Raw genomic sequence first — 25,540 nt, forward strand, 5'->3', positions numbered from 1 at the left:
GTACCCAGTGGAATAAATATATAAGCAGGGACTACTTAACAAATAAGTATTTTGATTGATGCAATTATGAGCAATCACTTGCACTGACATCCCTCATTCAGGCACCAGTGGAACACGGCAGTATAGAACACTGAATAAAGAGGGGTCTCATGGCCTAGCCTTCCAGGATTATTCTGCTTTTCTTTTGCTGCATTTTAATTTTTTTTTGTTTAAAACTCAGTGGGTTTTGTTTTCATGCTTCAAATGCACAAACATGAGTTTACATAAGTTTATGCTATTGTGCTTACCACAATACCAGTTCTCAGGATAAAGTAATGGACTGTCTGTGTAACATCTGCTGCATGTAGTAGATTATGATAGGGGTTTTTATGCTTCATGTATCCAACTTCTAGAGCATCAATGAATGACACAAGGGAGGAAATGGGGATCTGAAATGAAGAAAAAGATAGAAGAATGAAAATTTACACTGTAATTATATCTGAAACACTCGTTTGGTAATCAGTAACAATAAAGGTGCAATGCAGGAAATTAAATTGCCTCCATGGCTTACAGTTACACTCTCCCATTTGTTCTGCTGAATGCTTGCTGTATGGCAGCTGAGAGAAAAGGAAAAATTCTGAACGTTAAGAAATTGACATTTCAGGACAAAGTCTATTCGGCTGAGCCTTTATTTGCCAAATGCATATAAGGCAAAAAAAGAACTTAGTCAGTTATGTAACAGATACACAAAAAATTTAGAAACATAATTTCCACCACAGCAAATTCTGATATTGGTTTTAATAAATCTGATTATTTTTGGATGAATACCAGGGCAAACAAAATAAACTTCAGAATAATATTGCTCACCATTTAGACTCTGACCTCTCTGTTCCTAACAGAGCCAGTGCAGTTCAATAGAAACATAAGGAACAGCATCTCATCTTTTATCTTGGCATTTGACAGTCATTGGACTCAATATTTGAGTTCAACAGCTTTGGATCATAACCTCTCCCCCTATCTAGGGTGCTTTTCTTTCCCTAGTGTTTTTTTTTATGCTGGCTTGTTCATTTATTTATCTCTTTCTGTTAGAGTCAGAAGACTGCTGTTGACTGTGTCTTATCTGGCCATGTTGCTTTTACTAGACCCAACATCACTGTTCTTGTTCTTTTCATCATGAAAACCTGTGTCAGCTAACTTTCCCAACCTTCTGGCCTACCCCTGATCCCCTTCACTGGTTTAAATGCTCAAACATTTTTATCTTCCATCTATTCTGATAAAGGATGAAAATATATTTTTTTCTCTAACAGGTGCTGCCTGAACTGCTGAGTATTTCCAACATTATTTGTTTTTAAGTCAATTGTTGTCCTTGGACATACAGAGGTAGCACAGTCATTATTTTTGGTAAACCATGTGAGTTTCCCTGCACACAGTTCACTGAACACAGAGATTTACTTATAAGGTATCGACAGAAATTATTTACCTCTCCCCTTGTATCGGGTCCAGTGCGGAGTACTGAACAATCAAAAAGGTAGACACGTCCCTGTGTGATTCTGTTATGTCAACATTATACCTTCAGAAAGGCAGTAGTGCTTAGTGGAATAAAGGGAGACTATAGTCAGTCAAAGGGTATTGCCACAGGCAGTCAACAGGCTTGCCTGGTTCCAAACAAAGAGGTTGTCCACAGTGTGTCAGGTATTTGGTGCATCCAATATCTCCATGTGCTTACAGTCTAGGGACAGGCACAGTAAGTCCCCCAAATCAATTGCAACCAGTCCAGAGGTTCCAGGCTCACCAATCAGGCTATTACGGGGACATCAGTCAGGAATTAGGCCTGGTCAGTTGGGGCTGTTCAGTCAAGTCAGTCCAGAGGATGGATAATGGTCAGTCCTAGGTGTTTAATCAATAATAATCAGTGAGCTTATTGCAGCAGGGTGAATCAGAGATCTGGAGAAAGTGGGCAACTTAAATCCGGGATGAGCTCACTGAGGGAATGGTGACAATGACAGAGTGTGATATAGTTAGTAGAGTGGGACTTCATAATGTTTAGGAGGGGACCAGGATGGAAGAGGAGTTTCAAACAGGTCATGGTAACTACAACCTCTGCATGCGAGGGTGTAGTGACAACAGTGTTGTGGAATTTCCAAACTCACGGGCCCTGGATTAAAGTGGAGACATGAATAGCATATTAAGGGGCTCAACCGAAACAAGGAAGATGCTGAAAGGTCATTGGAGCAACAAAAAGGGAAGATGGGCGATGGGGAGCTTGTGCATCACAAATGAAGCCTGCAAATTATTCTCACTGAACCAAAGTTGGAACTTTGACATGTCAGATCCAACGTCAAATTGACAATAATTTGAAATGGCTGACACCCATGGAAAGTGGATGGAGCATGCCATTTTTTCTATCCTAGTTTAGAGAAAATCTTGCATTTTGGAGTAATGTCATCCGTCTGGCTTAATTTTAGACTTCATCAGCAAGTCTTGCATTGTCCAAGAATGCACATTAGGAATAATGGCCTCAAGTAAACATGACCATTAAGTTGTGCATACTATTGGCTCCCTGTCATGTCATTTAAGCAAGTGTGATTAGAAAAAGGCACCTAAAAGCAGTATTTTGCCTTCCATCTCACAAATACAATACATAACTGGAACTACTTGACAAATTTCTGCAGATGCCACATTCACACACTGAACTAGAAATAGGCAAGGACATGGTCTGTAATGTGGAAGGGAATCTTTTCTTTTGACAGCAATGGGGGCAGTTTGTTATGTTTTCTTTCTGGCAGAATTCCACCCCTCTAACATAAACTGAAAATTTTGGTCATGTAACATACATTTTGACTATTTTAGAGCTCCTTGTTGGCATGACATTAGCTTCTGTGGGAAACTGTCATTGCCACACTTTGTGAGGGTACAACATGACACTCCATCGCGATGGATGTGAGGACTGAGGAGTTCCTTCAATAAAATAGTGTTAACTTTCTGACATTGACCACAGATTATTCGTTTGTGCAGCTTCCAGTAGACATCACCACACCTGGGGTCCTTGTGGTCTTGTTTTAAATCTGAAAACAGTTTAGAAGGAGACAGCAATTACAACTTCACCAGCAAAAACAGCAACCTCCAGTGGCTACTGCATACCCTCTGAGATGCAAAAGGTGAAGATCCACCAAAAAATGTAAATTCCAATGTGTAGGCTTTACAGTCAATTTCTTCCTTTTTTTCTTAAAGGTAGTGCAGACACTGAGAAAGGACATCATCCCCAAACTGTGTCATGTGCTGGAGCAGGAATTGTGCTCAGAAAGACTGGATTGAAGTGGCCATCAAGGTTACAGCTGCTCTGTTTTTTTTATGACATCAGATCATTTCAAAGTCTTTGTGGCATTCCTTGGCCATAAATGCACCCAGAATGTGACTGATGCCATTTTCTCAGCTCACCATATCCTTCCCTTATGATAAGGAGAGTCAAGTAGCTCACGCTGTGGCGTTCTTCACCAACACTGGCTTCTTCAGCTACAGGGCACTATAGACTGCATCTATAGACTGCTTTGAGAGGACTGTATCACCAGAGTTTGTCAAAAGAGAAGGCTTCTGCTCCATCATCAATACACAAATTATACATGACCACTGATGACTCTTGCATATGAGAGAATTCCCAAGTCCTGACTCCTTCCAAGGTCGTCTGGTCATACAGAAGTAGTTGCTTAGAGACAAGAGCGATCTTCTCCAAGCAAGATGCATGGCATTTTTTCAAAAGTCTCAAACTGTTAAATAACAAACTTATGACACTGCTCACATTTACACCAGGGCTACATAATGGAACTGCCCATAGGACTCCGAAAGATGAGGTCATGATTACGGACCATTCTGGCAGGGTCTTGGAGTACCTCCCCGAAATAGTATGTTGTAACACTGTAGCAAACTGTTCCCTTCACAACTGAATCTAACAAAGACCTCGATGCAGATGAAATGGGGATTAACTCTAAACTCCTGAGGATATTGACCAGGAGGATCACTCAAGGCAGCATAACCGATTGAGAGATTATTGAGTGTGGGAAGATTGTGAAATCCAGATTGAAACCCCTTTCCAGGAAGAATGAGCTGGATTTACACATTGCATGATTGTTTAACATTCTCCGGGTAATGTGGCAAGCAACTCCTGCTTCATGCAAAGAACCTGGGGACCTTTGTTATTTTTGCAGTCCTTCGACATTTATGTTATTCATTGAAGGTTTTCTCATCTATCTGATTGTATGCTTAATATCTTTACACTTTATTTACACTTTATATGCCCTATTGACCTTAAGGAAATAAGCAACAGCAAGGCAATGCACTGACAGCACATGAACCCAAGTCTTGGTAGCTCGTAAGGCTGCCATCAAGTGTGTTGTGGAGATAGGTCTCTCATGATAGCTAGCAGGTTGAAAGGAATTCTGAAGGAACTCCTTTTGACCCTTCCTCATTGGTGAATGTTTCAGGGTGTGCGCAGATTGCTAAGTTGTCTTAAAATACTTGAGTATCCTCTAGAACAAGATGAGACAGACAGCATGTAGTGCATTGATCTGCTAAGAAAAAGCTGCAGAACAAAAGAGATGGCCATGCCTCTTTTACATCTCCTAGCCTTGAATGACAGTGCATTCCCTTGAACATCTGATTGACAGATTGAAACCTTTCCTGCAGAGAAGTGTGGAATCATCACTGATTCTGTACTCTCACTCTCAGGGTATTGTAGGAATATAGGTAGTGTAAGTGTGGAATGATGTGTGCAGATCAGCCCCAAGCACAGTCCCTGCACTGAAGTTAGTCTCAGCTTTGTTCACATTAAAGTGCAATGTCTTTAAGTCATCAATGTCATAGTTCTAGGATGCCAGAGGCAATATGCAGTCAGGATTCAAATGCTTGAGAGAAATGAGCAAATCTTAAATCATTATAACTTTCTTCATTGTTGAGATGACTCATCTGTCTCGGGAATGCTATATAATCATGTCCCAAGGAAAAATTACACTCGAGCAGATATTTAGAAATGCACTGAAGGCATATTTTAAGAAGTGAAAAATTATTTACAATAATGCTTCACCAGTGCTGTCTATATACCTTCAGTAAGGATTTTCATCCTCTGCCTCCCATTATGCCTAAGAACAGTCCACATTCTGCAGGTGGAGTGGGCAGGAGCCTGCTCTGTGTTGACCCTGATGGTCTGGAGGATTTGTGCAGCTGTTCTGGATGCTTTTCGGGTCAGAAGATCTAGGTGCACTGAGAATGCCCTCCTTGGCTGGAAGATCTTGAGGCTTTATGATGACAAGGAGGGACAAGTGGAGGAGTCAGTCATCTCTGGAATGTTCTGAGAAGCAGCTCCAATGTCACGTGTGGCTTCTCCTCACTATAGGTGTCAAGAATGCCTGCTGTGCTTTTTCAGCGCCACACTCTCAACTCTGATTTCCAGCATCTGCAGTCCTCACTTTCTCCTCTAATAAGCGGCTAGTAATATTTGTGCCACACGAGTGCCAGCAAATGATCATCTCGATGAGAGAGATTCTAACCATTGCTCCTTTACCTTGAACAGCACCAATACCATCATATCACTGTCAATAACCAGGGGGCCACCAGTGACCAGACACTTACCTAGCAGCCACATAAATATAATATCTACAACAGCAGGTCAGAGACTAAATATCATGTATCCATTATCACACAGCTGGACTCTCCAAAGTCTTTTCAACATCCACAAAACACAATTTAGGACTGTGAAGAAATGCCTTCTACTTGTTTGAATGAACACATCTCCAAGAAATTGCAAGAAGTTCAAAACATCCAGGACAAAACAGCCTGCTTGATGATAGCTTATTCGTCATCTTAAATGTTCATTCCTTCCATTACCAATGCAACATGACTGCAGCGTGAGGCATCTACAAGGTGCATGGCAGTAACTCATTAAGGTTTTTTTGGCAGTTCCTTCCAAATATAGTACCTCTATTAGCTAGGGCAAAGACAGCAAGTGCATTGAAATACTACTTTTGCAACAGATCATTCTAAATCACTAGTGCTTCCTCATTACTTTCAATCTAACAGCACTGAAGGAGTGCACACAACACATCAACTGCAGTGCTTCAAGAGAGTGGTTTCAAAACACCAATTGGAGTGTGCAATAATTGCTGGCCTTAGCGATGACACTTGCACCTGATGAATCAATGAACTATAAAAAAGATATTGTCAGTAGCAGCCCATAGAAACTGCAGAGCTACAGCATGAATATTAATTATGCCTTTTCTAAGAGACTTTCTTCTAAACATTCACCAAAGTCATGGCTGATGATCAGGAGAATTCCATGGAAATTCACAGTGAATGTTTTAAAATGGAGAGTGAATTATGTCTACATGGCTTTGTCCAGCTATCCACTGCTTTCTAACCTGACTTCATTTGTAGACTACACTCAGTCTTGACATCCTGCCTGCAATACCACAAAATATATCTGGGATAATGCATATTTTCAAACACAGCAATGAATAAATTGGGTTTCAAAACTGTAGCATTTAACTCACTTATTCATGTGTGAAATCGATTGCATATTCAAGCAGATTGAAAAGTCAACCACTAACCTTGAAACGACTGATGAGGTCATATCTGGTGAATAGATCATAAACAATGAATTTGAGTGCATGTTCTCCACTGGCTTCATTCAGTGCAAAAACATTGAAGGTCCATTTATCTACATTCTGCAAAACAAAGCACAAGAGGATGTTTCATATGACTGATTGCCTTCCATCATTCAGTAACACATTTTCCATTTTCACCTTTGCTTAGGATCTCATTATCTTTCCTATCACTAATTTTCAGATGGTTGTTTGGTAGTTCCTGGGTATGCACTCTCTCACTTCTTAAATATATATCGATGTACAACTTTAGCTATCCACCAGTCAGCTGATGTTTTCTGATAAACTTGTAAATAAGTTTAACAATAGATGGAATCTTGAACAGGAAGGTGGTTGAGGAAGTAAATTGCATTAAGAGACAAAAAGTTCCATTCCCAATGATAGGATGATGGTCTGCAATTAAGTATTGGAACTTTAAAGTCAGGCTAAGTTTCTCAAAAGTGTGTACTAGGAAGTTATATTGCATGTGTTTGTATCTTGTGCATCATCAGTAAAAGATTAGCTTTAAGACTCAATCCTTCAACTGATGAAAGTCAACACAACATATTCCTTCTTAACAAATAAAATTCCCCTTCCCAATTAAGTACTCACAAGTAAATAATTTCAATTTCAGACTGCATGTAAGAAGTGCAATGCACCTTCTGGACTTTGGAATAAGTAGTTGCTGCTCTGTCCTCTTTGGAAAGAGTTTGTCTATGCCATGCCATGATTGACATCAAATGGTGGTAGCTCATGTTGCAGAGGCATAGTCAATGACCGAGAGAGAGAGACAGGTTAGCATCTAATGGGCATGGTTCAAGGAGGTTGACTGTGGTAAAAGGTCTGTCTAGTTAGGGGTTCAAGTATGTCTGTGGAAGGTAGATAGGCTGACCAGCAAAGGGTGATAGGCACAGAATATTTAACTGCAGGCATCCACTCCTAGAGGTCAAGTGATGTTCCTGGCTCACAGGAAGTTAATGCCTGTCCAGCTGCACTTTAAATACAGCATCAGGCATTTGAACCAAAAGGCAAAGGCCTTCCACAAGATTCACCATTAATATGCTTCTCGTAAATGTGTGTGGAATGAGCTGAGATTTGCAAACTTAAGAGGAAAAGTGGCCCATTAAAGTGCACCCCCTCCACCCCCCGCCGAGCAGAAGTGACACTCACTTACATACCCACTGCAAATGCTAAACTACATAAGCAAAGTCCCCACCAATGGTTCTCTTTAAAGCTTTTCTTACTTAAAAATTTCTTTAAAATTCATGAATAGAATCCTCTTTGTGTTTGATTCACTTATTTAATACTTCTTCTTTGGTTATTTAACTTTTATTTTATCTTTTAAAACCACAAAATTTTCCTGATAAATACTGAATCAAAGTAATTATTGAATATTTCTGCCTTTTAATATTTCTATAGCTACAGTGCCCATCTTTCCCTTTATTACATACGTGACTTCGGAATAATTTATGATTTGTTTTGTTTCCTGATAACTAAAACTCATTATTCTCCTTGCATTCCCAATTTCCTTTCAACATCATTCCTAAATACTTCATATTCATCCTTGTCATGTTTTCTGTTGCATGATGGTCCACATACCCTCAATTCTTTCCTTGTTTCTTTATCATCATGATGTTTCTTTATTTTTCTTACTCATTAATTTTAAACATCTACTTTATATTCTGTTGTGTAATTCTATTTATTCACTGACCGTGTATGTCCTCCCTTACTTTAGTTTGACCTGTCTTCTCTTTTTACCAGCTTTATTTTTGTTTTAGGTTAACTTCATATCTTGCATAAACCTTCTCCTCATCATACTAAATTAAAGCATCTGTCCTATCTCTATTTAACCTTGCATTGCACCCATTCTAATTTAAATGGAACACATCGTAGCATGGACGAAGTCCATCCTAATAGCACAAATTCTTAAGAGGTCTATGGCTGGTACAGTGGCTCATGAAATGGAATCCCTCTTTCACCACACCAGCCCTTTAGCCGTGTGTTTAGTTTCTTGATCAATCTCTCTCTCTCTCTCTCTGCCAATTTGTACATGGCTTAGGCAGCAATCCAGAGACCTTCAAGTCAATTAACTAACCATTTCACATTCCCACACAGTTAAAATGACCCACTTGCTATGCTCCTTGCACTTTTAAAAATTTACATTTGAAGCTCTATTAATCACATGACCAAAGATGCAACATCTCTATTTAGCCTTTTCTCAGATACATATCAATATCAAATTCAAGCATTCAAGATCCAGATAAGTTCAATACCAATAGTCTGACATCAAGATCAAGAATCAAGGTTTAACTTGCATTTATTCATTAATTAATCTTTCAGAAATACAGTATGATCAGTCCTCTTTTTAGATATTGGCACAATCAATTAAAATTGGTGTGACTTTGAGAGTAACTTTCACGTGTTATGAGTGAAATTAAAATTAATTTGTGAAATATTAGGTCAATTTCAGTTGGCTGCTTCCAACTGAACATGTATTTCAAACATCAGACTCAAAGCTCAATTCATTCAAACTACATTCATTCCAAAGTTACAATTAAACCTTATCAAAATTAAATTAAATGCATGAAATAAACCTTTTCTTTAAATTTCAGTACCTAATTCTGAAATCTGCCCTTCTGTCAAACAATATGCTTAATGACTTACACAAATCTCATAATGTTTGAAAGAATGAGACTGTCATAGAGGAAAAAAAGCAGAAGTCAAAAATACCTTTAATACATCGATGACTGAAGGAGGATAACTTAGTCCAACCATATTTGATGTTCGCCTGTACATTCTGTTTAGGAGCAGTTCAGAAAAGAAAGACAATTAAGAATGCAATGCTGATTTGCATCAGTCGCATTTGTCAGTGTGTCAACATGCGTGAACTGATGAAAAATCACACTTCAAGCCCTTGATCAGGATGTAAATTTTAAAACGCTAAACAAATATTAGTCATTAGTCACCAATAAAACAGTTTCTTTCAGCAAAATCAATTGCAATGAAAAGGAAGCTGTTAGCACAGCAAAATACAGAGATAACGGCAGAATGTGAAGACAGAAAACTGATATTTTATCTGGGTAGTGGAAGAATATTGATCAGCAAAACTACGCATCCATCTTAGAGTCATAGAATCATAGAGATATACATCATGGAAATAGACCCTTCGGTCCAACTAGGCCATGCCGACCAGCTATCCTAAATTCACCTATTCCCATTTACCAGCATTTGGCACGATTCCCTCTGAATCTTTCCTATTCATATACCATCCTGATGCCTTCTTAAGTGTTGTAATTGTACCAGTCTCCGCCACTTCCTTTGACAGCTCATTCCAAACATGCACCACCCTCTGTGAGAAAAAGTTGCTTCTTAGGTCCCTTTTATATCTTTCCCCTCTCACCTTAAACCTATGCCCTCTAGTTCTGGACTTCCCGGCCCTAGGGAAAAGACTTTGCCTATTTATCCTATCCATGCTCCTCATAATTTTGTAAACCTCTGTAAGGTCACCCCTCAGCCTCCGATGCTCCAGGGAAAATAGTTCCAGTCTATTCAGCCTCTCCCTACAGTTCAAACTCTCCAACCCTGACAACACCCTTGTGAACCTTTTCTGAACCTTTTCGAGTTTCAAAACATCCTTCCTATAGCAGGGAGAGCAGAATTGTACACAGTATTCTGAAGGCGGCCTAACCAATGTACAGCCGCAACATGACCTCCCAACTCCAATATTCAATGCACTGACCAATAAAAGCAAGTGCACTGAACGTCTTCTTCACTACCCTGTCTACCTGAGACTCTACTTTCAAGGGACTACGAACCTGCACTCCAAGGTCTCTTTGTTCGGCAACACACCCCACGTCCTAACCATTAAGTTCTGCACTGATTTGCTCCACCAAAACATAGAACCTCACACTTATCTAAATTAAACTCCATCTGCCACACCTCGGCCCATCATCTTCAATTCACAGAATATTCTTAAACCTTTAGCAAGAGAAATTTGCTTGTGTAAAGTCACTTGTTAATGTAATGAGAAATGATACATGGGCCACTACCAGACATTTAAATTTCTCCCATTTAATACCCAGTGTGGAAATGCCTGCAGCTAAATTAAGATAATTAGTATAACTTTGGTTTTGAAGATGTTCATGTCTAATAATGAAACTGAGCTTTTAATCTAGTAAACTGTTTCATTTCTTTAGTTTCGTAATTAAAACACAAAATTCAATCCTTGTCATGAACACCGAACTATGTCAGACTATCATTTTAAAAAGAATCCTTAACTCAAAGTAAAGCCCAAAATTCTGGACACACACTTTGGCTTGAAAAATATCTGAGCTGCCATGGAGGGAAATTTAAACAGAAATCCATTGAAGTTTGACTGTCTTTGATCCAGAAGCAGTAACAGTAAGGAAGATTAGTACTTACTTTAAAATGTTTAGGGAATCTGTAAAGGTTTTTAATGTTTGTAAAGGACTTCTAAGTTGAAATTGTAAAGGGATCTATTAGAAACTTTGATTCAGAAGAACATTGATCATGTGGCCTGGTAATCCTTGACCTTAGACCAGTATCACCAGGAAGCATATTTGAATATGGGAGCCACGTGGTGCAAAGATAAAATGAGAAAAGACAGCGGCGGAAAGAGAGATTCTGACAGATTTGGATAGCTACCGTGACTAGTAGAACTCGGAGTTGAAATGGTTCTGGGAATGTGTACCTTTTAGGGAAGTTTGTTTAGATTAAAGGTGCTGAGAATCATTAAGTTCCCAATGGAAAGGGACAGGAATTTTACATGGAAAGGCCATGTGACTGACACATAAACATGGCATCGATTGCAGTCTACAACTACAGAAACTACTACAAATATTAGTCTTTATTGCATCTGCTATTCCATATGCAATTTATAGTCCATACCCTATTAATTCATATTTGATTCATATTGATTCTGATAAGTTTTAAGGTAAAAATAACTTCATTTAGAGCGGTCACTCAAAAAAAAATGACTTCTAGCTTATAGATTTCCATTTGGATTTTGACACACCAAATGTCCAATTACAGAGCTTTCTTTTATGAAATTATCTAATTAATTTTATTCCACGAAGCATCCTCTCTGCAACTAGCAGGATTGACTCTGTTAGAATTTTACACATTTCAATCATATGTCCTTTCATTCTGGTAAACTCTAGTGTGTACAGGCCCAGTCAAACTAACCTCTCCTCAGAGATCAGTCCTGCCATCCCCTGTATCAGCCCAGAGAACCTTCATTGCACTCCATCTACATCAAATATATCCTTTCTTAGGTAGGAAGACCAAACTGCCAGCCAAGCTAAGTTGCTTGCTCCATGGAGATGGTCTACAGCCTTGTGGATCTGGTAGAGTATAATCTCAAAAGGAGAGGGTGGGCTACTAGGTGGTGAACAGTTGCTGGGGCATTCAAAGTTCAAGCATGAAACTACTTACATACCAAAGGAGGAGGAGGATGGCTTCCAAGCAACATACGAGTTGTTGTTCAGTAGTTTCTGAGACTAGATATTCAAAAGTTAATAACTGAAACTCCTTGTGAAACAGGCATGGTTATACTGAGATTCAGTGACACAAAGTGTTTGGGTAGATCACTGAGAAAGACATGGAATGGATTTCTTTTAATCGTAAATGCCATTCAATGTGCTTTGGAGGATATTCAATCAGTTTGCCTGTTAAACCACATTTACCTCATATTAATTATTGATACTAAAGATTAAGTTGTATATGCTAAATTATTCTAATTTATAACTTCCTTTGGTAAAGTACTTTATTCTCCGAGTAACTAGGAATTTAAACTTTCCCTACTTTGAATAAAAAATACTTATTTCTTTCTAACCAGATTGTAGCATGGGTTTAGTGGCCTCGACTGGAATTGCAATGATATATAAAAAATGGAATGGTCCTGGAGCTGATCCTTGGCAAAGCCACCCTACATCCTGGAAAAAAAAGACTGTAATCACAAATTGATGTTTACTGTCCTTGAGCTTTTTCTTTTATCCAAGCTGATATGATCCTCCTATTTCATGAGACTCAAGTTTGTTGATTAACCTTTTAGCTGGAAATGTGTTGCTGGAAAAGCACAGCAGGTCAGGCAGCATCCAGGGAACAGGAGAATCGACGTTTCGGGCATAAGCCCTTCTTCAGGATTAACCTTTTATGCTTGTATCAGCATAAACACCAAAATAAAGCCATTAGCCATGAGAATATTATAGAAACATTCCCTACCTTTCTACAAATATCCCAGCCTGTACTGCATGTACAATACTGCGGAACCTTGGCTTTTCCTCTGTTCGCTTCAGCATCAGCCCCATTTGTTTCGTAAATGTAGAAGCCAGCCAGTCACGGACTTCTGATGGAACAGATTCAGACTGGATATTGCTGAGTTCATCCTCTGTATCTAGAAGGTGCCTGTGTTTGGAAGAGACAAAATTAGACAGATACCTTTGAACATACAGGTGCTAGTCCCTTCATGTCAAACCCTTTCCATCCTGAATATTCTTTTTAACGTGGTCAGACACATCGCATCATGCATAATAATAGGCCTGTGAATTCACCACAAATTACAGGTGTGATATTTTCTGTAATCAAATGGATATGCAAGGAGTCAACTCAAACTTGAATTAAAGTTAAATGTGACAAGCTTTTTTTTTTCACAATGGGTAATCCAGTGAGTTCAACAAAATGATTTGACCTTTTGTCTCTTTCATCTCCCTTCTGCCTGCCAAGTGTGTTTCCTCTCTCTGAGCTTACTTTTGACAGTGCTGTGGATGTTCTGGAGGCATCATCCTTGGATAATGATGGTTTGTCACTGCCTGCCTATGGATTTGTCAGTGTTTTTTCCACCTGTCTGTCACTAAATGATGATGTTTAAGGTAAGGCTTTTACTGCAAGTGGAATAGACAAAATAAAAATGAACAGTTTCCAGTGGTTGAAGTGTTGATATGCAGAGGCTGCAAATTTTAGATGATTAACAGAAGACCTTCAAACAGCCAGAGCAGGATCTGTTTAAGGCAAGGAATTAGATAAATGTTTGAAGAAGAAAATATTGCCGTGAAGGAGTGAGCGGCTGGGACTTAGTGGATTTATCATCTAAAGAATCATTCAGTCACAATCAGATGAGTGTTCTCCTTTTGAGCCATGATGGTTTGATGGTACTTAAAAGCCAACAGCAAGGCAACTGACAAGTGACTGTCATCAGTGTGCACGCCCCAACTATGACAAACTCTGGTAAGGTTCATGATAAATCTAGGATGATTGCTGTGATGCCATTCCTTGATTGCTGTGATGCCAAACTAATTAAAGATAAACTTTGTTGATGAATCCAACACAAGATTTCGTGCAGAACACCAGACGTGGAATGAAATCTTTAAAAAATTAGGGTTGGCAGTCGTAACAGCAAAGGTCTCCCCTTGCTGAGAATGTACACAGAGCAGCACAGTTTTCTGAGTCAGCAACACAATTTTCCATTTCCCTATCACACTATGTCATCTTGGATACTGCCCAACTCTCAGAAGTGGTTTCTAATCAATGATGTCATTAGGCAAAGGGGTATCATCAAGCAGGATGCGCATGTGACAAAAAGCCACACTCACTGCCACCATTATATCATGTCAAAGATTTATCAAAATGATCCTGGATCATGAAGTTCATAAGTGTCTTATTGTCTCAAGCCTCATGTATGGATGAATCATTCTCAAAGAAACTGGAGAGTTGGATGTGCATTCAAAAATGGATATACACTGCATTGATGATGACTGGGTGACATTCAGTGATATAGTGTATTCTAGGGATATTTAGCCCTACCTCTCATAAGCATTAGGTTTGGTTGATGAAAACAATCAGGTCATTGATAAAGTTCTGGGGAAGAAATATCCCCTCTTCTAGTTTTACCTCAATGACAAATCATCCTTATCCAAGGATTATGCCTCCAAAACATCCACAGGACTGTCAAAATCAAGCTCAGAGAGAGAAAAGTCACTTGGCTGAATCAGAAAGCAAATGGACCTCAATCATACGCAAGCCACACAGACTGGAAGAGATTCTACAATATTTTGAAACCTGTTTATGTATCCAGTCTACTGGTTCATCTCCAATCCTCAGCCCTGGCAGGTTAACAAGGATCACAGACAGAATTCAGATTCCACAGGCAAAACCGATCCTCAATGAGACATCATTCCTCAAAAAAAAGAAACAATCAATAGGGTGCCACAGATTGTAATCAACTACTCTATTACCAACGATCCCAAGCAGTTATACAAGACAAACACAGTGAAACACATGTCGAGAGGCAAGCCCCAGGAGATGATATCATCTCAGTTGGGATCTACAGGACAGCAGGTCCATGCCTGGTCAAGAAGCTCACTGAATTCTTTCAGTGGAAAGAGTGAAACATCCCAAGAATACAAAGATGCCTCCACTGACCACCTATCCAAGTGGAAAACAGCTCACCAATCTCACATCAATCTTCACATGATCTTCATCCTCTCTGGCAAAATCTTCCCCAGGATCCTTCTGAGTTGCTTAGTTCCTCATCTCATTTGTGACATGCTGCCAGAGAGCCACTGCATTTTCAGAAAGGGTTAAGGAACCACAGTTATGGTGTTTGGACTTAGGTAGCACAAGGAGAAAGGCCAAGAACAGGACATGGTTATCTACATCACATTTGTTGACCTGACCAAGGCCTTTGACACAATCCCAGCCGTCAGGGCCTTTGGAAAATAAAATTTGTTTGTCCTGAGATATTCATCACAATCGCTCAATAGTTCTAATGATATGACTTTGACAGTTCCCTGTCAGCATGCTCATGTATGTACTAGATAACCATGGGTTTTCTGATCAATTCCCAGTATCATGGAGTTAAATAGGGCTGAATACTAACACTAACCCTTTTGAGTATGTTGTTTTCTTCTCATGCTCTCTGATGTCTTCAACATTGGTGACACTGACATCGAAATCAGACTGTGTGTGGACAGGAAGCTGCTCAAACTGATATGACTCCAGATAAAGAAAAAAATAATTCTCCAAAGTCATGCTTCACAATTTCCCATTTACCAATAGCTGTGCACTAGTGCCAATTTAAAGTTGGACATATACTATAGTGTGGGTTGGTTTTGCAATTCATGCACACAATTCCAATCAGCATGAGAAAAACTGAAGTAATGTATCAGGAAACCCCTATCTCAAACCTAAGACTGTGATCCATACCTGTCAGCAGTAGATAAGTTCACTTATATATGTCAATGACAAAACACATGCAGGAATTGGCAAAGCAAATGTAGCCTTGAGGAGACCTTGAACATGCATCTGGGAAAAAAGAAGAAGAAGGCCTACCCAACTATAGATTTATCAAACAATAGCCCTGTTCACTCTGCTCTATGTACGAGACTTGGGTTGCGTAACAGCATCATGCCAAGAAACTGAAATTATTTCACTTGAAGATCTCTGGAAACATCTGAAGATCAGATCACAGGAGGAAATACCAGACACTGTGGCGTTCACCCGAGCCAGTAGGCCAAGCGTCCACATCATATCAGAATAGTTACTACTGAATTGGAATGATTATGTCGCCAGAATGCAAGTCAATTCTCATATAAGGTCAACTCTAGGATGTACATTCAAGGCAGTTAAAGGAAGCACCATAAAAACTCTCTGGAGGTTATCATATAAGAATTTTGATATTAACTTTGATTCCAGGGAGAAAGTTCCCCAGGATTGCTGCACATGACACATCCAAATTAAAAAAAAAACTCAGTTCCACCCCTTCAAAAACACGCCCATGTTGGAGACAGATAGAAATATTAGGGCAGGAAATCCTAGATCAGAAATTCAGTCACTGAGGTTTATGCCTTGTTTTCAATAGAAATGTTTTGGTGTAGTTCAGTTTTAGTAATCATCTGTACATTCTTCAGAATCCTACCAAGAAGTCCAGATGATGAAGATAGTCAACTTTGCTGCAAAGAATGAATACCAAATATTCAATCATTCATCTTTATATAATGTCAAGTCCATGCTTAACATGGGGTCTCAATCTATTACTAACTAGGGAAGATAAATAAAAGCAAAATATCGCAAAGATTCTGGAGATCTTAAATAAAAGCAAAATGTGATGGAGAATTCAGTAGCTCAGGCAGCAGTTGCAGTGAGAGAAACTGAGTTGACATTTCTAGTAAAATGATTCTTCTTCAGAACTACGGAGCAAACAGCAAGGGTTGTGAATCGAATGCCTGAAGGGGGGAACAGTTTATTGTGGCAGTTCATCATGTTTCCAGACTAAGGTAGTCTGCTCTGTGGAGAACATGTCTGGTGACTTGAAGATGAAGCAGCTTTTTTGAGTACAGTGTGAAGCTGTATCGATGCACAAATTGTAACTGAAAGCACTTGAAAAATGACCTCTTGGTTGAGTAGAGACGTAAGTCATGGAATTGGCTCTAAAGTCATGGTTCGTGGAGAAAAATATTCCGAGTTGATCTTGATCTTTCTCTGCACCTTCTCTGTAGCTGTAACATTATATTCTGCATTCTGTTCTATTAACCTGATGTACTTATATAAGGTATGATTTGTCTGGTCAGTACACAAAATAATACTCTTCACTATATCTCGGTACAGATGACAAGAAAGAATCAAATCAAATGTGTTTTCTTTTGTTCTGCCTAGAATAATTAGGTCAAACCACTAATGTGAGGCTTTCATTGTCTGATGAATCCTGCAGTCTGCCATATGGGAGTGGTCAACATTATGCACCCTGCAGTCTTCTTTTTCGAAGTGCCTCATGATTAAATTAAATACTTTAATTAACATTGTATACCCAATCTATATACCCTTGCAAGGGAATTTGCTCAATATTGAAATACTTTCTGCATTTATATTAATGTTCATGAAATTCCAAGTGGCCTGGATATATCAGGCTTGATTGTGAGTTCCCAACACCTTAGAAACTGTGGATGTTCATCAGCATGCTGAAAATCCAAAAGTATTTCAATTAACCAGCCAAGGGCCTCTTAACTCAACCAATGCACTGTCAAATCATTTCCACAGAATTCAGCTGAACTGGTGTGGTGATGACCCATTTGAATCAATTTCAACTCGAATTTAAAGGGGCCCTCTAAGTGAGCAAGTTTACGGGTTTCGGACTCAGGGGCATGAGAGCAGCAATAAGCAGAATGCAGAGCAGACATTTGAAAGCTGCCACTTATTTCGGTGATTTCTCCAGATGTAATGCTGAGGGCTGTAAAGGTTTGCAAGAAAATTTTGTTTCACACAGATAGGAATAAAAAGATTGCTGGAGAAATAAATGAGATGTGTCTGAAGGCTGTCCATGAGGGCAGCAGCTGTGGTTTCATGCTATAAAGTGGTTTAATGACCTCACAGGCCCAGAATATCGAGTACAATACAAGATCACAATGTGCAAATTGTTGCAAATGTTCAGTTCATAATTCATATGCTTTAGAATATAGCTTTTAGATTTAGGAATCAATGTTTACCTTTAGATATGTTAAGAGAAGGGAAGGTGGTGACATCGTACTAATGTCACTACACTATTAATCCAGAATCCCATGCTAATGTCCTGGGGACATAGGTTTGTATCCCACTGTGGCAGAAGGTGATGTTTGAATCCAATAAAAATCTGAGATTTATTGCTAGTCTAATGACAACCACTGCCCATTGTCGTCAATTTCTATCTGGATCATTAATATTCTTTGGAGAAGGAGATCCAGTATTCTCACCTGGTCTGCATTACACATGACTCCAGATCCACAACTAGGTGGTTGATTCTTGACTGCCAATCTCCTGATTCTTAACAATTACAGACAGATAATAAATGATGGCCTGGGATTTGAGGCTTGTTCTCATTTCCCTGAAAACTGGTTGAACGGTCGAGTTTGGGATCTGGCTTTACCGCTCCTCTCCCTTATAAATTGCTGTTTCTCTGTACACAGCGGTTAATGTTAATTGTTTGTAAACTGTACTGTTGAATAAAATTTTTTAAAAATGATGGCCTAGCTAACACATCCATATTCCACGAACAAATAAAGGCAATCATCTGGTTAGGAACTTAGTCAACCTCTTAAGTGAATGCATTTCAAACCAGCTTGGAGTTTGACGGTTAAAAGCTAGGCAGGTCAACCTACAATGTTAGAAGTGTAAAACAATTGAACCAATAGTAATCCATCTCCAGGCTTGTAATAGAACCAGAAAAAGACCTACCCTTACTTCAGTAAAATATTTATTGTAAATGCTTTATGTAATTTCAAGAGGAAACAAAATTGGGAGCCAGTTATAATCAAGAGAATACCTTGATAAAGACAACAATTATGGGAAAAAGGACTGGAAATTCGATTGGCAATCTAAATTTTTCATATGTTGTAGATAGATCATTCAGTTACATTGTTACTTGAGACCTTTAAAGCATGGAGTTTCTGGAACATGAGGAAGAAGCAAAAAACTGAAAGCGACCCTCCAGTCACCTCACAATAAATGCCCTCAGAGGGAGGGATTCAGGAGGCTTGGCCTTTAGACATGGGCAAATGGGGGAGGGGAGGGTGGCACGTCAGCTCCTTGAAGACAGAATTAAATATCAGATATGTGCATGACATGCAAAACTTAGCCATAGTAACTTGATGCGAGCAACAAGTGAAACTGGGGAAAAGATAAATTTACTCAGGTGAGAGATGTGATTTAACTAAACAGCTACCATTGAAAGTGGTAGGCAGAATAAAAACAAATACATTTTAAACTACTTCTGAAATATTGTCAAAAATATTTTAAAATTCATTCAATAATATTTCAAGGGGCCCCTACATGTTTCAATGTTTTCTATTTCCTGGCATTGACATGTTCAGGTTTTATTTGGACAGCGATTGAAGCAGAGGTTTGTTGTAACGTTATCCACCCTCAGTTAGGGTCAGGCTACTATTTATTTCAGAGAGCCAATTGTAACAAAAATATTCTAAAATTCCAACAAAAAATATACAGAAAGCCTTGGGACAGAGGAGAGAGAAATTCAATTCAGGCAGTGGTGTAAAAGGGTAATATCGGATCACTTGTTCTCAATAAACTGAGCCTGTTATTCATTTCCATTGCAATCAAGGGAATTAAATACAGGTCATTCTGCTATAACGTGCGTTTTGTCAATGCGATTGACGAATAGATAACGCTGTTTCTAAAGCACAAACTTTTAAAACATATTGTAGCTATAGGGTGATTGCATCACCAACACTTTAAGTGTTATTTGTACTGTGCAATACTTGTATAGCACAAGGCCACATAAGAACATGACGATTGCACTATAGAAGAAATAATTGTGCAGGCAATATATACACCAGCCAGACAAACCAACACAGCTTGTTCTGCACCACTTTCCAAGGTGGCTTCCCATTCTGGAAACTCCCGATAGTGTGGCTGAAGTCAAGCACAAAAAATATAACACTCTCATAATATGGTTTACATGCATACCGTGTCTCATCAATGTAGACTGTCTCGAGCACTGTAGCTGCATAGTCTAAATTCTTCTTCAGATCTGAGACTGAAGCTTCGCCTCGTTCCAGCTGTTTGACCAGAGATCGCAATCTAGAATCAAACAAAAAAAGTATTATATTAACTAAACTCCACAAAGCAAAGGAGGAAAAAGCAATTTGAATAGGTTTATAATGAATAGATTATTTGATTGCCATTTGTCATCTAAATGCAAGGATAATTTCTATGTGGTCTGTGTCTCTTTGTGCTTGCCCAACAGTATAATTTGAAGTTCCACAATTAAAGTTTATAGGGTAATCTCATAGTTTAAGATATTTGTCCTACCAAATGGACAGTCGAGAGTGTGGTGCTGGAAAAGCACAGCAAGTCAGGCAACATCCGAGGAGCAAGAGAAACTATGTTTCGGGCATAAGCCTTTCATCAGGAATCTGGAGCATAGTGGGATGAAGGTGAAGCCTTTGCTGAGGACTGAACATTCATCCTCAGTAAGGGGGAGGAGGAGGTGAGGCCTTTGCTGAGGACTGATGAAGGGCTTATGCCCAAAACCTCGATGCTCCTGCTCCTCAGATGCTGCCTGATCTGCTGTGCTCTTCCAGCACCATACTCTTGACTCTGATCTCTAGCATCTGCAGGCCTCACTTTCTCCTAACAAATGGACAGCCAAGAATAACATTCAGTTTAAAGCAAACGTTTTCAACTGCAATGGCCATTTACAATATACAATCAAGAAAATGATTAAAGCTATTTCATGATATCATATTACTACAATGGTATTATTCCTGTAGAATTTTTAATCCTATTATGGTGTCAATGGCTATTGCATGGACTGACTCTGTAATTCTGCATACCCACAAAGGATTGGCTCTTGCCATGGAGCATGGAATCGGAGAATGGACTGCAACATGAAACCCTTATTTGATGATTCATAATTCCTTGGAGAACAGGATTTTATGATGATCTTCTATAAAGTACAATACATAGTAACACAAATTACTATAAAGTAACTGCGGACATCTAACTTTCCAATACAAACACCGAATGTCAGTTCTGAGCAGGTTCACCTGAAACTAAATCCATCATCAACAAATTTAATACTAAAACTGGCACAAATGTGTTTAACGCAAAAGGCCATATTTTTGCATTTGGACCATTACAAACGGCAGGTGGGGACCTAGATGGGAAAGTTTGACTCGACTCCACCCTGCCCTAGCCCTCCCAAAAGTAACACCTTATTTTTTTCCCAACAGGAGAAAGAGGTTGGGTGTGACTCACATCGGTGAGAAACCTAAACTTAACAAGGCCATTTTCACTCATGCTCATTTCAAAAAGTTTACTCATGGTAACCTATCTGAAATGTATGATTCTGAAGGATCCTGACAGGGTAGATTTGGAGAGGATGTCAGAGAATCTCGAACTAGGCTTCACTGTTTAAAAATCAGGAACGCCCATTTAAAACAGAGATTTGGTGATTCTTTCTTCTCTCTTTGAGAGGGACATAGTCTTTGGAATTTTCTTCCTCAAAAGATGGCAGAAGCAGAATCCTTGAATATTTTTTGAAAGATGCAGACAGATTCTTATTAAGCAAAGCAGTGATAGATTATCAGAAGTAGGTGAGGAATGTAGATTGATGTTACAATTGATGTTTCCTGAAGAAGGGCTTATGCCCGAAATGTCGATTCTCCTGTTCCCTGGATGCTGCCTGACCTGCTGCACTTTTCCAGCAACACATTTTCAGCTCAGTTACAATCAAATCAACCAAGCTCATACTGAATGTAGAGCAGGTTCAAAGGGTTGAGTAACCTACTCATATTCCTCATTCATATGTTTGACGTCATTAGCCAAAATTCTCTGCTGGTTTGCTTTGACTACCATCTGCTTTAGGTTAGGGAAGAATATTAACACCTGGTCAAGCTGGTTCAACAGAGCTATTTGTTTTATTATTATGCTATTAGAAATGTTTGGCTAAGTTTCAAAAGCTACAATTACCTCACCACTGGGTTCTGAAATGACAGTTTAAAGATGCTACTTACAGAGTAGCTGTCTTTGTTATGAGGTTCAAACCGAAACTTGTTTTTACAAGAGTAAGAATCATCAGTGAATCCCCACAGTGTGGAAGCACAACATTCGGCCCATTGAGTCCACACCATTCCTCCGAAGAGTATCTCACCTTCCCCACCCCCTGCCCCACCCCATCCCTGTAACTCATATGGATAAACCACATATTTGGACTGTGGGAAGGAACCGAAGCACCCGGAGGAAACCCACACAGACAAATGGAGAATGCACAAACTCTACACAGACAGTCACCCGAGGGTGGAACTGAATCCCAGTCCCTAGTTCTGTGAGGCAGCAGTGATAACCACAGAGTGCCGCTCCACAGGGATTTCAAACTTACAAGGGCTCTGTAACTGGGAGAATTTCATTATCAAGTATAGATTAGATTACTTACAGTGTGGAAACAGGCCCTTCGGCCCAACAAGTCCACACCGACCCGTCGAAGCGCAACCCACCCAGACCTATTCCCCTACATTTACCCCTTCACCTAACACTACAGTGTTTTCTTTTCCATCTTTGCACAGCTTTTGAGACTTGTCAAGTTGAATATTGAGTGAATGGTTCATGTCGTGACATTGAGGAGCTAAGAGGTCAGGGAGGATGGGTTGGGAGCATGAGTTGGCATTGGATTGTCAAGGAGTGTCTGATGGGACTTAAGGGGTTAGGGTTAGGGTTAGGGTTAGGGATTGGGTTAGGGTTAGGGATTGCGTTAGGGTTAGGGGTTGGGTTAGTGATGGACACTAAGGTGTGAAGGCTAGAGGATCTAACAATACCTGAAACAACTGGGAGAAACTTTCAGGGAATCACAACAAGCCCTCTAACTGATCAACCTTACACTCCTCTGTCCCAATGCCACTGAATTTCTGCTACAAGCTTTGGCAAGTCCAACTCCACTCCACATCTAGAGTGGAATTCGTATGAGTAAGGGCATTTTTCATTGAGATGAGTCTGGCAAACTAGGAAAATTCCTATTTTGAGGGAAATATGAAATTTCCTATTTTAATTACAGCAAAACTTCAGTCCTATGTAAAATAGATAAAGATGGGTGCAGCTATGTAAATAAAAACCAAGGAATCAAATAAAAATAAGATCGTCATAATCCCAAAGACCATAGAGCTATTCTCTCATGAGAGAGAGGCAACTGGTGGTGGTTTAACCTGAGGGGAGAGGTTGGGAAGTCCTTCATGGTAACCTGAGCTGTGGGCAGCACTCTGTATTACAAACTAGCTCCACAGCCAATCAAGCATGTAAAGAATCAAATATTAAATGTTAACCTTCAGAAAATGCGAATTAGGTAGAAAATCTATTTTGAGAATAGACTATAATGGTGGCTCAGTTTAACATTTTTGGAGTTCTTTTAAGCATTGAAGATCCACTTTGCACATGTTAGTCTTCAACATTCAGCTAAACCATTCTCCATATTTTGCATCTAATGCATTATTCTTCCAAAGCATCAAAATGATTATATCATCTTGGTTTTCAAATCATTACACCCATGGACATCCTAACTAATATAGCTCTTGGGGGTAACTGTTCCCACCATCTAACTTGCCCTGTAACCACAGTGTTTATAATCAGTGTTCCAATTCAGTTTCTTGTCAAGAGTAACTTGCAGCATGTTTATGTTGGAACATCCAGCAGTGACAATGCTACTGAATCTTCCACCATAAAACAGTAACAGGATAGTTTAGAAATCAGAATAAAATTAAGCAAAATTAACTTCTAATGAAAAGAAAAATGCATTTGACAGACTTTTAGATTCTTTGAAGATATAACAAGGAGGAAGGTAACAGGGAAATCAGTTTATGTTATATATTTGCATTTCCAAAAAGCAGTCAATAAGATGCCTCACAAAAATTAATGTAGAGATAAGAATTTTATTGTGTAGGTGGTGATGTATTAGCATTGTAAAGGATTGATTACCTTGAAAATGAGATAAATGGATCGCTTGTCAGGTTGCAAACTGCACCACAAAGATCAGTTCCGGGACCTCAATGTTTTATGAGGGGATTAACTGCAATATAGTTAATTTTTCTGATGTTAAACAGATAGATAATGAAATGAGCTGTTATGAGGATATAGAGTCTGCAAAGGGATATAGATAAAAATTAGTTGACACAAGATTGGCAGATTAAGAATAATGTGGGAATGTTGAGATTGTCCATTTGGAAGAATGGAAAAGCAGAATATTACTTCAATAGGGAAAAACTACCGATTGCTACAACACAGAACAATCCAGATGTCCATATACAATAATCACAAAAGGTTAGAATGCAGGTACACTGTAATTAAGAACAGAAGTAGAAGGTTATAGCCTTTACGTGATGTAAATGAAGGACCAAAGTAGGGACTCATTGCTACGATTATATATGCTGAAACCTCACCTAAGTATTATGTGCAGTTTTGGTCTCCTGATTCAAAGAGGGTCACTGTTGCATTTGAAGCAGTTCAGAAAAGGCTCATTAAACTGATTCCTGAGCTGAAGAAATATGAGATGATGAGCAGGGTGGGTCCTCACTCATTGGGATTTATAAGAATGAGAGGTGATCACATATCACCTAAGGACGTGCAACAATAAATATGAGAGGACCTTGTTACAACATGGGATAAACACAGCCCTGCTAATTTTAAACCAGCAATACAGAAAAGATTTATCCTGTGCAGTAATCTGTGAAAATCTGAGAAGCTAAGAGCTATTTAAAGTAACAATTAACAACTTTATTTCTTAGAGTACAACAGACAATAATTAACTAACAACTACTTACAACTCCTTCCCCTAACCTATCTTTTACTTTCTCTTCTAAAAAACTAGTCTGATGAAACCCTTGATTAAAATTTACCAAAAATTCAAATTTCAAAACCAGCCAGCTGTCAAATCTTCTCTTTGTATCTTCCTCTAGAGATTTTTTTCTTAGGATTTCTCTTTCACAGGTTGATAGATAAATGTATGTTTATGACAGCTGTACTTCAGGTAGTCTGTACATGCTGGTGGCTTGGCAGTTCTCCTCTCAATTGTTCATTTTTCCCAGTCTTATACCCCTAAAGCATCGGATTGTGTCATTGGCTTTTAATATTGTCAATATACTCAATTCAAACTTGATTGGAGTTTGGTATTTTTGGGGGTATAATTTAAACTGATTGGCCTAATTCAAATTTTTCCCTTGGCAACCAGCTACACTAGCTGCTGGACCACATGCTACATTGTATCTTGTTTAGAACACTTGGTGCTGCCAGGTAGTTCTGCTAGTTTTTAACTTTCTTAAAGGTACAGCACACCCATACTTTCATAACAACCTTTTCTCTTGAGAATTGAGAATCTGGAACAAGGGAATATAGTTTAAAAGTAGACTACCCCAGAGATCAGAAGGATTTTCTTATTGAAGGTT

At 39.1% G+C, this 25,540-nt stretch overlaps 1 protein-coding gene across 6 annotated transcripts in view; it reads right to left on the reverse strand.

Annotated features, from left to right (window-relative positions):
• Positions 1–25,540, reverse strand: part of pde1ca (phosphodiesterase 1C, calmodulin-dependent a) — a 653,944-nt gene that overhangs the window by 157,742 nt on the left and 470,662 nt on the right. For all 6 annotated transcript variants that reach the window (XM_043688810.2, XM_043688815.2, XM_043688812.2 and 3 more), the window contains 5 exons: positions 20,079–20,192; positions 12,852–13,034; positions 9,339–9,405; positions 6,576–6,692; positions 288–428 (listed from right to left, as the gene is read on the reverse strand). In XM_043688810.2, the coding sequence (XP_043544745.1) occupies positions 288–428; positions 6,576–6,692; positions 9,339–9,405; positions 12,852–13,034; positions 20,079–20,192 (622 nt within the window). The remainder of the gene's footprint in view (positions 1–287; positions 429–6,575; positions 6,693–9,338; positions 9,406–12,851; positions 13,035–20,078; positions 20,193–25,540) is intronic.

Source organism: Chiloscyllium plagiosum, unplaced genomic scaffold, assembly GCF_037043375.1.
Source record: "Chiloscyllium plagiosum isolate Xiang-an unplaced genomic scaffold, Cpla_swu_hap1 HiC_scaffold_4, whole genome shotgun sequence".
NCBI lineage: Eukaryota > Metazoa > Chordata > Chondrichthyes > Orectolobiformes > Hemiscylliidae > Chiloscyllium > Chiloscyllium plagiosum.